The sequence below is a fragment of the Scylla paramamosain genome, chromosome 30, assembly GCF_035594125.1.
Source record: "Scylla paramamosain isolate STU-SP2022 chromosome 30, ASM3559412v1, whole genome shotgun sequence".
Taxonomy (NCBI): Eukaryota; Metazoa; Arthropoda; class Malacostraca; order Decapoda; family Portunidae; genus Scylla; species Scylla paramamosain.
The window spans coordinates 18043263-18058027 of NC_087180.1; the positions used below are offsets into that span (position 1 = coordinate 18043263).

Here is a 14765-nt window from a genome sequence, read left to right on the forward strand (position 1 = left end):
GATGAGCAGTGCAAGTGTGAGAGGTGCACTTAAGTGAGGCAGCAGACTGAGGAGTGTGAGCATTAGTGGTGTGTGACATCAGACAAAGTGCTCCAGTCCACTCATGTGGAAAGAAAGGAGCACAACTGCTAGATTAAATGTTTTCTCGCACTGAATAGGATTCCTGCATTGTTTAATGCTTATGTAATGGGCCAGAGATGAGACAGTTCAGAATGAGAATTTTCCTCCTTAAAGGCACCAAATTCACTCAAACTGTGCAGTCAGTTTAATACAGAGGTTGCCAGAAACCTAATGATTGTGCCCAAGCTCAACCGTTTCTTTGAAGAGGAAAGTCTGATTCTAAAACCACCATTTGCATGGCTCATTACAAAGCTCTCCTCCCATGGCATTTCTGTCAATTTTTTTTATTTAATTAATTTATTTATTCTATCTTTCTTCTTGTAAGAGGGGACTTTGGTCTACGGCAACACAAAGCCAATGCAAAAAAAAGCAGCCAGTCCCCAGAGTGGTATAAAGGGTTATCCAAAATCTGAGGATAACTATCATGAAACCTCCCTCTCGAAACAGTTCAGGGAGAGGCAATACAGAAGCCTGGGCTTGGGAAATAATGAGAATGGTGAATATTGACAATAAACGTGACTGATGGGGAATGTTTCAGGTGCCTCATTGTAATAAAACAGACATATGGTGAGTGTTGCTTCCCATGCACTCTTCACTCGTCCCTCGACTCTTTTGTAAGTGTAAGATGCATATAAATTCTTCCTGATCCTTGACCACTTTTGACACAACTCATTTGTTTGTATGAAGCACATGAGAAAATTTATAAAAACAAACTGAACATTCACACAGACTTGGATTTTGTTTATGTACCAATTCATTTAATGGAAAATGTGGAGGAAGATTGCAAATGGTTTCTAATTCCAATCATGTGATGTATGTGGTTTAAACAATGTATTAGTGCTTCATGCTGAGTACTGTGCATTACTTGTGTTATGGTACTGGTTTGTTAAGTCTGCTATGGTCTAGTCTAGTCTAGTCTATTTAGTCTAGTCTAAGGCTTGTTTATGCAAGTCCCTCAAGTGTGTGCAACTAATTCTTCATGATGAAATAAAATATAAAAATGGAGACTGCAAAGGAATCCCAATTCATTTTACACCTACACAGCAAAACTTAATCATAATATAATGCAATCATAATAATAAAAATAAAAATAATAATAATAATAATAATAATAATAAATATAAAAAAAATTAGAGCATAAGTTGGTAAAAAATTCATCTTTGAAATTTGACTGTTTACTAAAGATGAAATTGAGAGTGATTCCTTGTAGGTAAAAAATAAATAAAATAGAATAAAATGAAATAAACAAAATCATTAAATAAATGAATAACTTTATAAAAATTCATCTTTAAAATGTCATTGTTTACTGAAGATGAAATTAAAAGTGATTCCTTATGGTAAAAAAAAAAAAATAATAATAATAATAATAATCTAAATAAGAATTAAACAAAGAAATTACAAGAAAGAAAATACAAGAACAAACTGAACAAACTAAATAGATCAAGGTTGGATAAACTCTACAAATTATATATACATGAGAAGTGTTAAGCAGCATGACAGGTTGCAAAGCCTCAACTGAAAGTCCAAGGAAGCGGAGAGGAGGAGCAGAAAGGTTTACAGCCGCCTTACAAAACACAACACAACACAACATCATCTGGGCGTGCTCATCGGCAGGACAAGGCTGGACGCCGAGACTTAATGGTGGAGGATGTAGGCATTTCCATTCTGTATTTGCTGCTACATACAAACATTAAAGTGTATAAGAGGAGTCGCAATATGTGGTAAGGAAGTGGTGTTGTTTTGATGGCTTTGGTAACACTGTGTTCCATGTCTCACATATCAAGATGCAACTGTACATCAACAACAATAACACCAACTACAACTACAACAACAATGACGAGTGAAGTAATTCTAAAGAGGTTGCATTTTCCTTCACATGCAAAGTGTTGCCACAGAGAGAATCATGATAGCTTAAGTCATCCAAACTTATGGATGAGAATGATAGGGGGAAATAGGTGGGTTTGTTTCATACAAGAGACTGCTATGTGTAGGACTGATGGTTCCTTGCAGCTACCCTTATTTTCTTGTGCTCTTAAATTATGGAACAGATGCATTCAAATATTGGTTCACTGTACTGATACACACAACAAGGTCCTCTCCATTCATCTCCATCAGCAGCAGCCTCTATGAAACCGCTGTCTAGTAACTCTTTACCTTATTTTTTGCCTGTATTGAACACAAACTTCTTCACTTTAATCCCTAATAGGGTTGGCTGCTCTTATGTGTTGTCACCAGTCCTTTCCATCCTCTGCATCTCCATTCCAACCTGGCTACCTCTATACTAGCCACAAGTCCTGACTGGCAAACAGAAAGTGTATGTTCCGAGAATACACACACACACACAAGTTGAGTAGAGAACGTTTTCCACAATGAACACCAAAATAATGTATTTCTAACTCAAACCAAACTACCATTCCTGGAGGAAATAAAATCTAAATCAAATGAACTAGGATGAAATACAGATGTTAAAGTGACTACAGAAGAAAAATATAAAAACAATAAGGATAAGATCAAAGAATTTGTCTCAGTGTACAAAAGTCACTTAATGGCGTCCTCCTTGGCTGGCCACATCTTTCCCTTGATGCTCTAACACTCAGGAGCTACAGGATGTCATCAAACAGTCACAACAGCAAGAAGGAAGACAAGAGTTGCACAGGCCAGATTCTCACTGACACTCTACACATATCAGCTGCTACAGTACTAGGCCGACAGTTTGGTATGTACAGAGAGAAAATGGAGTGATGAAATGAAGCATAGGGATGAGAATTTCATTATGATAGCTAAGCCAGTTTACAAAGACATACAGACACACAGACAGCTAGGCGAAGAAACATACTCGGAAGCAAAGTACGGCCTTTCATTCCGTCAGAGTTTGAGGTACAGAGAAGCAAGAGATGCAGCAAAATGAGATGCCAAAAGTCAAAGTACCTTGGAAACAGTCAGCTGCATTTAGATCTTTGAGGTAGTAAGACTAGTAGTAATGGTGTGAGTTATACTAGAGTGTAGAACAAGTGAGTGAGTCAAGGGACAGGTACCTGAGGGGGAGTAAGAATGAAGTAGCGGCTGGTCAAGGTGGTGGTGGTGGTGGTGTTGGTCGGGGGTTTGTTGGAAGGCCAGATGTGGTGGTTGTGTTTGTTGAGACTGCTGCTGCTGCTGCTGTTGCTGCTGCTGTTGTTGTTGCTGTTGTTGCTGTTGCTGCTGCTGTTGTTGCTGTTGTTGTTGCTGCTGTTGTTGTTGTTGCTGTAGTTGTGGCTGTGGCTGTTGCTGTTGCTGTTGCTGCTGCTGTTGCTGTTGTTGCTGTGGCTGTGGTGGCTGCTGCTGGTTGGGGGAAGGGGAGCCTGGTCCTCCCCCTCCCCCCCCCACCCCCTGTGCTCCGGGCACCCACATGGGCCCGCAGTTCGTTTCGAGTGTACTCACTGAGCATGCCATTCCCGCCTGCACAACCACCAAGGGACTCATGAGGCAACCGAAAGAGTTAAATGGTCAACTTACTAGGAATCAGACTGCAACCAAAGAGAGGATTTATGCTGCAACCAAGAGGAAATTATTGAATCTATTCAGTACTTGTTGTTAAAGGCCTCTTAGCTTTTACTGTAGAGCAGCTATAATAGTGTGTTACTTGTCAATACTCAGTATTTAGTCATGTGGTTAAATAAGTCAAGAATGCATTTAATGTTGGAGAGGTTGACAGATATATGCACAGGAGAGTAGAAAAGACACACTCATCAGAAGACCTGTAGGCAAGGCATTGTCTGAATAAATAGTTAATGGGGAAAAAAAAGTAAACCTTTCTCTAACATGTAAAGTCTAGCAATTACTGTAAAAAACACGTCATCATAAACAAAACAAGAAAACAAGACAAACAAGAAGGCAAGACAGTGTAGCCACAGGTTAGTGGTAATAAAATATGGACCAATCAGATATAGATTGAGGTTATTAGGGACAAAAATGGACCAGTCAGGGAAGGACAATTGTTAGGAGGAAGAAGGATGAAGGACAAGGATGGCTTCAGACACACACTCTCAGAGTTACGAGGACGGGGTGCAGCGGGTCACGTCACGGTGGTAAGTTTGGATCGCCAGCCACAAATGGGAAGCAGGTCTGGACTATTACAATCTGTCTGCCCACAGAGTTCAGCTCAGCATATGTGGTCTAAACAAATAAATTAACCAGATAAAGCAATGTATTGCACGGTTCAACAAAGAACACTGGTTAATCTTCTCACACAAGCTTACTAGCCAATTAACTGCAGGCAACAGCAAACCTCAAAACCTAAATGTTACGACTCTCACGGTGACTGAGAGCAGAACATCGGGCGGCCAGCGGTGGCCGCGTTTCGAGGTGTTGGTTGCCTTTGTCACGCTAAGCAAGGCCAAACAAGGAAAGAGCTGGCCTCAGCCTCAGCACAGAGACGTTGCAACACTCAAGTCGATGTGCCAACCAGGAGGTCCAACAAGCACATAACCAAAGAGCTGATGTGTTGGCACCACAGGATGATCAACTTGATGTTCAATGGTGCTTAATGGAATACTCTGTGTTCATGTGATCATGTCTGGTGTCTGTGCAACTTTATCAACCTGTCAGCTTTGTTTTCATCCTGTCACAATGCCTTAACTACACTGCACACAGAGGTAACTTTTCAATGATGGTGCAGATTGCTCACTATAATTTGGATATCTTTCATGGGCCTCAATAAAAGCTCTCATGGTAGCAGGCACTCTCCCTTAAGGTCTTAAGAGACTTTTAAGGAGAAAATTTTGTATGGCAGTTTTGCTCTGTTGCTTCCTAAGTCCTGCAATAACACTATTCATGTAATCATTCATGGTAGAGGCACAGAAACTTGAAAGAAAATAAATATGAAATATGAAGAGAAATCTTACATATATTCTGATTTATCTATCTTTGATTTATGTAAATTTGATTACACACCATGCCTGTGTCTTTATTATCAATTTATGCAGATTTTAACTTTCTGCAAAGATCATAATAATGTCAACACTTCCAAATCACATTCACAGCTTCTCTCCTTTACACACATCCTTTTCTCAGGATAATCTTTTAGTTCAATGCTACACTAATTCTAGCACCAATCAAGTCACTGGTACACTTTATATACAAAATGATGAGGGAGTTTTAAGTGGAGTATCTCAAGCACCAATCAAATCATTGCTACACTTTATATACAGAATGGTGGTGGGGGGGGGGGAGTTTTAAGTGAAGTATTTGAGGACACCAAGGCTTGACATCTGGTCTGGCAACCCGTCTCTTAGGGGCATGTCAGCCTGGGACAGACATAGACAGCTTTCTAAAGGACACTAAAATGAATTTTCTATCTAAAATCAATAGAATCTCACAGAGTTGTACATTCAAATGCATTGTTTACTGACCGATTGTAAAACTGATTTCGGTGTTATTTTCACTTGTATTTATCAGCTTGCTCTCCCCTTTCTTTCTTAAGCTTATTTTTAGCATAAGAAGCCTTCAGGTGTACTGGTCTGGGTATATATTTGCAGCATTCTTTATCAGGCCAGGGTCGCCAATAGCCATTCATGAGACTTATATGTGTACATAATTTTCTAGGCATACTTCAAGGTGTATTTATCCATAACACAACATTCCCTTTTTATCTACTTTAAAAGTTCACCTCAGATTTCATTGTAGTTATGGCATTCACAGTTTGTTGTCTTTTGATGCTGAATATGAATGTTGGTCATGTCTGAATGTTGTGCATGTGAACTCTACTTCCTTCTAGACATTGGCACACGTCCTACATGTTAGTATTGTGCAACTCTGATGACAACTAGTGACTGTGAAAGGCTACCTAGTGGTGATGTGCACGTGATGGGTGGCGGGCAGGAGAAGACTTACCCGAAGAGGTCCTGGCTGGGTCAGGGGCCCCATAGTAGTGGGCAGCCACCTCATAGTTGTGAGGGTGGGGTGGGAGACCCCCATCGTAGCCCTGGGGCATTACCCCTCCAACCAGCCCTGGCATCCCACCCCCAGGGCCGCCGCCCCCCATGGGTCCTCCCCCCATCATGTGAGTGCCCTCCACCGGCCCGGATGAGGACACGGCCACAGGTCCCATGGGGGAGCCGGTGGAGGTCATGAGTGAGGGGGGGAGGGGGCCTGGGTGGTGGTGCACCATGTGGGCGTGGCCTAAGGAGGAAGGTGGCACAGAGTGCGGGCCGGGGAGGTGGCCGCCTGCAGCTGGTGGCGGGTGGGAAGGGGGTGCGGGTGGGTCATGGTGGTGGCCCGGGGCCGGCGGGTAGGGGTGAGCACTGCGCGGGGAGTGCACACCTAGAAAACACACCGCCCCAGGTCAGTCACCTTGCTGCAGTCGACACACACCCATGCACGCAGTGATTACCAGTGCACACACCCACTTATGCCGTGGTCACAGACATACACACACATGTGCATCACTTGGCCCTGACTTGCACCACCAGTACCACACAGCCTACTACAGCATGACGGCTATTCTACTCTCATCACATGGCTCTCAAAACACTGAAATAAGTGATACATTCTCTTCAAAAGTGTTCCACACTATGAATCACTATACATTACATGTGCATTAACATCACTAATAATGCTTGTAATAAAGGGAACTCTTAATAAAATGCAAGTTAGTCAAAATATCAAAACATTATGAGGAATACATGAGCTCATGACACTTGCAAAGGTGCAGTGCAATAGGATTAATAAGTTCCAAGAGAAGGTGGCAGCTTTCTTAATGTTTCAGGTTATTCTCTGACTAGTCGCAGACTTCTCTTGCAAACCAAAGTAGTACAGTTTAATGAGTTCATTCACCAACATCACATCACGTACATTACACCAACAATAAGAAACAGTGCAGATTTCTTGATCTAATTTGTGCTTTACAAAGTGCTTCACTGACTGACTGATGACCTGCTGACTGACTGACTGACAGCCTCCAATGGTACGGAGAGCCGTCAGGAGTACCAGCGATCTGACACCTGACAGCACCAGTGCTTTCCTAGCCTCCCCAAGACCTGAGCCAGGTTGGCCCTTGACTCCTAGCTAAGGTGCAGTGGCTCTTATGCCTTAATGGTGGTGGTGGTGGTGGCTGGTGGTGGGTTGTCTCAGGGAAGTTTTAAGCCTTGCTCACTCAGGGACATGACAGCTGGTTTGTACAGCAGAGGGGACAGGAATTACAGGATAGGAAGGTGGAGTCGTACTTGATGAGACTCATGTTGACAGAATATCAAGAAGTGGTGATCTCTTATTCCAAACAGGAGATGTGAAGTTGGGAGTGTGTCTTTGAAATATACTGAATGAGAGAGAGAGAGAGAGAGAGAGAGAGAGAGAGAGAGAGAGAGAGAGAGAGAGAGAGAGAGAGAGAGAGAGAGAGAGAGAGAGAGAGAGAGAGAGAGAGAGAGAGAGAGAGAGAGAGAGAGAGAGAGAGAGAGAGAGAGAGTTTTAGGAAATGGTCCAGAAAAAGAAAATCATCTATGAGATTAATAAAGAAAAGGTCAAAGTAAGGTTGAATCAAAAGTAAATGAATGAAGTCAGCCAGAGCTCACAAGATAATATACCATTCTAGGTCAAACAGATTCCTTTTTTTTTTTTTTAGCAATACATAACCAACTACCTAAAAAAAAAATCTCAAATAAATAAAAACTAAAATCAACTTGTTTGTAATGGTGTACCACTTTTAAAAATCATGGAGAAAAAAAAAAAAGGAAAAGACAGACTGTGTTCATTGCCTTCCAGTTTCACAGCAGCCATTCAAGAACAGAGGCCTCCTTGATCTAGAGTCTGTCAGGGTGTGCTGCAGCCACTACCAGACACAGTGAAAGGAATTAAATGCTTCTAAAGTCTGCTATTCATCGACTGCAAAAGATATCCTATGTAGATTCAGTGTTAATGTATAAAATAAGATTCTACAAAGGCAACCTCCTTCAGTCAACTTCCAACACTAAATTGAGAGACTCCAAAAAAGATGCTACTCAAAATTTGACTGCTGTGTTGGAGAATTAAAGTTTTCCTCTCGCTTCCTTAGTCTTAGGGATGGATGCCAGGCAGAACCAAGGGAGGATATTATCGGATATCAAGCAAAACTAAGGGCTAACAATTCTTCAAACATAAAAGTAAGAATCACGAGCCGCTATGAAGCAAAGAAGCCACTAATGCTTGGCTAATTGAGACTAGACGGTGACTACAGTAATGCATGCACCCATGGCAAGAATCTTTACAAAAATATTATGTACAGGGATGACATCTCAGTACGGACCACTACAAGAATGACTATTTACTTTTCTTTCTTTTATCAAGTTGAAATTCAGGTTTATTTATTTGTGAATTATTTGGTTACTCTTCATAATATATTCTCTATTTTATTATAATGGTACATAATAGTTCACTACATATCTACCTATTTGTCATATATACTACTGCTACTACTGCTGCTACTACTACTACTACTACTACTACATACTTGACTATTTTACCTTTAGTTGAAATACAGGTTTAGAATATGTGAATCATCTGATCAATGTTCACATTTTCACTGAATATCTATTTATTTATCTATCCATCTCTCCTGGCATCTACTGAAACTCGCTGCAATGGAAGGCTGCAATGCAACAGTTTCCACTACATATTGTCCATACACTTAATCCTTACACACTTCTGCTGCTCAATTGTCATGGTAAACCCTGCATCTTCACTAACAATCCTACACAAAGCTGCTACACAACTGACGGCTTCCTCCAGACTGATTCAAGCTGAGAATGTGAAGGCTTTCCTCAACCTTCTGAAAGTGAAAGATTGGCTTGGTGTTCTCAAGCTGAAGTCTGACTCAACCCAAACACTTTACTCACTCGCTGGTGACGCCAATGTGTTATTTGCAACTGTAACGTGATACTCTTACTCAAGTTCGGATTTGGTTGAGCACAACTTTCATGTGGTCTCTGTCACAGGTGTGGAAGGAGTATATTAGTGACATTGGTGAAAAGAAAGAGAGAAAATGAAGGAAAGTGTGTATCATGGAAACTTTGGGGCAGCTGGATGGTGAGATGTGTGAAGAATTTCTCCCATGCCATGGAGCAGATACACCAGTGTCCCACAACCAACTACAGCAAACCAGACCAATGTTAACTATCTACTGGAGAAAAATTATGGTATTACTATTATATATATATATATATATATATATATATATATATATATATATATATATATATATATATATATATATATATATATATATATATATATATATATATATATATATACATATCAAAGTAATCAATATAGAAAGTGTCCATTTAATTATACGAAAGGTGGAGCCAAAAAAACCTGAGAAAGGCCCTGCACTGCAGCACTGCTTCCAACCTTTCCTCCACACAGGGCAAGAAGAGAGCAGTTCCTCAGATGCAGATAATCTACCAATGCAGAAACCTCAGTTTGCATTCACAACAGGTCAGCGCATGAGGCAGGAGTCGGGCAGGGGCTTACCTCCAGGCATTCCCACAGGGGCTGACATGGTTCTCTGGATGCCACGGTACTGCTGCTGCTGTGGCTGCTGCTGCTGCTGTGGCTGTTGCTGCTGTTGTTGCTGCTGTTGATAAAGTAATGGGCCTTGTCCCTGCTGTGGAGAGGAGGGAGGGTAAGGGCCTGGGTCTCCCTGACCACCAGCGCCAGGGGTGGGGGGCCCCATGCCCTGGTAGGGGGACTGCCGAGGGCCGGGGCTGGGGACGGATCTCATGCTGGGTATCTGGCCCGGCCGCCCTCCACCGGTGAACTGCCGAGTGCCGTCGGTTCTCATGAAAGAAGACTGAAAGAAACACACCCACTCAGAAACTGGTCTGTTCCATTCATGCACATGCTGCTATTACTGACTGGGCAAATAACACAAAAACAATAGCATTACCATTCCTACACAAAAAATACAAACAAGAGTCTTTATCCTGCAAGCGGTATTTTCCAAAACAAAACAAAACAAACAAATCTTTATCCTGCTATCAGTATTTCTCCAAAACAAAGAGACCAAAACTGAAGAGAATCATAGTATTCATGCTCAGTATTCAATAACTTCATGACATAAGACAAAAAAAAATCAGTCAAGGTTTATATTCCTGCTGTAAAAGTTCATCTAAGCGTGATCTTGGAGGCAAAGACAGAAGGATGGCTGGCCTGGAGTGAAGTGACTTACAAGTTGTGCATTAAGCATTGGGTTCTGTGAAATGAGTGAGGGCCGCTGGGAGCTGGGGGACGACCACACAGGACTCTGCTGCCCAGGAGGAACTTGTACCCCAGGCGTGCCTGGGGTGCCAGGGCCCGTGGGGGACATCTGGGGCAGCGGCTGACTCCCTGGCTGGTAGTTTGGTGGGGCTGGTGACCCTTGGGAGAGTCTTGGGGAGAGTTGGGAGCCCTGCACTCCCTGGTACCCTCCCATCTGTCCACTGCCATTAGGAAAGTCAAGTGTTACATCATTTGCATTCAGTTTGACACAATGGCATCAAAACAAAGATATACAAATAATTTCTTTTGGATATCAATGAGAAAGACCAAGGACACAAAAATGGGAGGAAAAAAAGTCAGATAAGTCAAAGAAAGCTGGGCAATTCACCTCTGGCAGCATCTTAATACCTGACATACTGACAAACATGGTAACTTCTGCAACTCACCTGATGCTACTGGTATACAAACTACACCTCTACACTTAAACCTCACACCTGACAGTCCAGCCTCAAACCTGATCTGCTAAGCCTGATATCTGACCCCCTCATACCTGGTGGTGTACTGCTGGCCGGGTAATGGGGATGTGGTTTGGCCATGGGGGGAATATGGGGGCTGGGGAATGCGTTGCTGGCTGGGTGACATCTGGCCGGGCCCCACAAGAGTCGAGTTGAGCAGGTTGTAGTTGGGAGAGGTTTGAGACTCTGCTACGTTACGCTGAAATCATGGTGAAGTGTGCATGTAGTGGTAGTGCAGTGGTGGACGTGCTAGCTATTGTTTGTTTTAATAGCTATGGGATTATATATGCAAGTCCATGTCATTCATTTCATATTGACAGATCTGATGGGTGTATACGCTGGTCCCTGGTGGCAGTGATGCTTGGTGGTGCTTTACTCTTCCCAGTGGTGTGACAATTGGTAATTAGTGAGACTGCCAAAGATACTTTAGTTAAAACTTCTCAATACTGATTTAAGCTTCCATTAGAGCTTTACAGTATGGATTTATTAGAACTTTTTGACAGAGGAATGTTTTTTTAGTTGTAATATACAGAAAGGAAGCCACACTTATAGAATTGTGTCTCTATATCTCATCCATTACCTTCTCTTTCAGCTTCCCTCAATCAAGTGGGAAAACCAGTACTTTCCTTCATCATTGTAGCAAGGGACCAGTGTATACATGTATATCTTTTCAGTTTCAAGGTCACTAAAAGCCTCAGTCCAATTTTACCAACCAAAAAAATCCACATCAATTTAAAGAGCATAAAGTTTAGTAAAACCTGATGGTCTATAGAACCCTTTTTCTTTCCACATACTTGAGAAGCATCCCTTGCTGTGTTCAGTGAGTGAGATGCAACACCACCTGCCACCAATACCTTGCCAAACTATTACAGGGAGTCCTCAGTTTACGATGGTCTCACCGCTCTGTTTGGTGGTCGCGACGCTGGCAGTGCTTGTCCTTGCTGATTTTTTTAATGTCCTCCAAAGGTACAGTATTTATGTTTACGTCCTAGATTATAACTGTACAGTACTATAGCATTAACAAAGTTGAGTGACATACAGTAGGTGCTTACTTAGGCTGGTTCCGACATACACCAAAAATCAGTTTATGACGTGGTATAGGAACAGAATTCCATCGTAATTCAAGGACCCCCTGCACATGCTTACTACGCTATCAACTTATTTACAGACTGCCATTAACATTCAAAGTAAGGATCGCATGATAAAATAAGAGATCTCTTCATTAACTAGGTGAATATTCTTTATGGCAATAGTCTAAGGGTTGTTTTGAAGTAGATCAGTGATATAAATGCCGCAGACTGAGAAATGGTTGCTGTTCATATTCACAATAAAGGTCGCATGATAAAACGAACATCTACTTGCAGCCTCCTTGCTTTCTTATGTTCTTTAATAATGACGTCAAAAGAAAAGTCATCAAGGAATAATGAAAGACAACCAGTAATATTGACAGACTGTCTTGTGTAGGTCAACTGAACTTGCACAGTCTCCTTATTCTCTTATGTCCTTCAGTAATGACACCGAAAGCCAAAACACCAAAGAAATTCCGAAAAATAGTAGTAACGCTGGTGGACAATCTCAAAACGGTCTTTTTGTGGAGCCTTCCTTTCAGACACAGGAAGGTCTGAAGGGTCTGGGAGTTCTATGGGCCAGCAAGTGCCAAATCTTATTTAAAAAGACTTAAAACACATTGAACTATTCCCCTTAGAATCAAAGATGTTGATTAAAGGGGAGAGAGGCCTTGCTTGACTACCTGGAGAGTGACATTCACGTTTGGCGGAGCAGCATTGTTGTTGAAGAGCTCTTCCATGCTCTGGTAAGAGGTCTGGGAAGGCTGGGAGACGTCAGATGTGTTGGACGGGACGAGCACCTGCTGCTGCTGGGTGTGCAGGAGCCGATTCCGGGTCTGCTGTTGGTTCAGCATCATACTGGTGCGCTGAAATGTAAGGCAGGACTCAGTGCGTGCCATCACCTATGTATGTTCTCTTGACGCCTCACTCTTTGATGTTGTCTGTGTAGATTTCTTTACACCTCACTCTTTGCTGTTGTCTGTGTGTGTGTGTGTGTGTGTGTGTGTGTGTGTGTGTGTGTGTGTGTTTAAGCCTCATTTTTTGTTGTTGTCTGTGTGTATTACCTTTACATGTGTGGTGCTGTCTGTCTAAGCATATTTTTTTACCTGTCAATGTGTGTCTACATTTACACTTCACTCTTTGCTGTCATGTGTATACATCATTAGACTAGTCAGTTCCCAAGATCCCAAACCTGATTAGTAAGAGTCGGCCGAGACGTTAAGGTGGGGTTCCCGGCAGCAAACTGTGGGTTGTTAGGGCGCACCATGAGGGAACCCAGGTTGACGCCACCAGATCCCGGTGCCGGCCCCATGTTGGGAAACCGCACTGCTCGGTGAGTGTAGGGCGGAGGGTAGCTACTGCGGGACTGGATAGACTGTTGCTGGGGAGACAAAAGGATAATTATAGGTACTGTGTATTGCTGGGGATAAGAGTGAGAATTTTGACCAGGCACACTGCTGTTGGAGAGACAAGAGGAGAATCAGCAACAATGAAAGGATGATAAAAGGTATTGGATAAACAGCTGGGGATAGAAGACTGAGAATTTGAACAGGACACACTGGTGCTGGGGAGACAAGAGAGTCAGTAACAATGAGGGACAATGAAAATAAGGAAAAGCACAACACTCATACTACAGCCTGACGTAAGTAGATAAAAGAACTAAAGACTGAGTAAAAAATCCTAAACAAAGGTGAAACATCATAAACTCATAATACACACTGATAAGAATAGACAAAAGACCAAAAGACTGTGGAAAAATATAAAACAGTGAGAGCGGGACAGGCTCATTAAACTTCCATCCACAACAGATACACTGACAACCAGAATGGACAATGACAAGCACTGATGACAGACACTTGAAACCTACAGTGCTGTACGGGGGTAGAGGGCCAGCACCAGTCACTGTTGGTGTTGCAGGAGTCTCCAAGTCTGACATGAGCGACTTCTGAATTTTCTGAATCTCCATGATCTCGTGAGCCGATGATGATGGAGGCTGTTGTGAGTCTTCAGGTAGAGGCTCCGGCTGCAGCCCTAACTCCTCGGCACAGGAATTGGCTGAAAAGGACTTGGTCATCTGGAAAGTAAGGGAGAAAAATGGTGTTAGTGATTGTTTGTTATGAGATCTAAAGTTTGAAGGTTAGAAAGGATTACCAAAAGCAAAGAAGGCAAAAATTTGAAGTGCAATATATAAAACTCCCTAAAAAAATAGACACACATACCTCTAAAATATCATCCATCTATATATTTATCTATATGTCATAGCAACATTTAAACTTACTGAATGATTAGAAAAAAAAAAAAAGTACATGTAAAATTCACCCTAAAAAGACAGTATATAAAACTCCCCCCAAAATGACACATACCTCTAAAATGTCGTTAATAACAGTCTCTCGTAGATAGTCATCATTGTTGTGTATAGTGTTGAAGGTGGAGGTGACCGTAGTGATAGAAGGCAAGGAACCGTCTGGGAAACTACTGCTCACTGTCCCCAGCACATTCAACCTCATGTAGTCCTGGATGGGAGGCAATGTGTTGGTGGTGGTGGTGGACATGGAGGGGGACGACACAGACACACCACTATTGACTGCCAACGACCCAGGGCCACTCAGCGACACCTGGCCACTCTTAGATGTCTGCACAGTCCCCGACCCACTCAAGCTGGTGTTCTTCACGCCATGGCCACTCTGGGAGGTTAAGGAAGGCTGGGAGGAAACATGGCCCTGTGAAGAGAGGCTGGACTGGTTGCACATCATGGAAGTGTGGGTGCCTGGAGTGCGCATCTGAGAACTGAGCCCCAAGTTGCTCGAACCTGTGGGTAAAGGGGAGTAGCATTAGTGGTATTAGAAGTTAAGGAGAA

The 14765-nt window shown here is 42.5% G+C and overlaps 1 protein-coding gene across 1 annotated transcript in view; it reads right to left on the reverse strand.

Moving 5' to 3' along the window:
* Positions 1-14765, reverse strand: part of LOC135115965 (AT-rich interactive domain-containing protein 1B-like) — a 159834-nt gene that overhangs the window by 6739 nt on the left and 138330 nt on the right. Inside the window, 10 exon segments of the mRNA XM_064033127.1 lie at positions 3156-3480; positions 3482-3555; positions 5989-6417; positions 9601-9919; positions 10298-10547; positions 10877-11040; positions 12592-12774; positions 13101-13289; positions 13776-13982; positions 14272-14717. Coding sequence (XP_063889197.1) covers positions 3156-3480; positions 3482-3555; positions 5989-6417; positions 9601-9919; positions 10298-10547; positions 10877-11040; positions 12592-12774; positions 13101-13289; positions 13776-13982; positions 14272-14717 — 2586 coding nt within the window.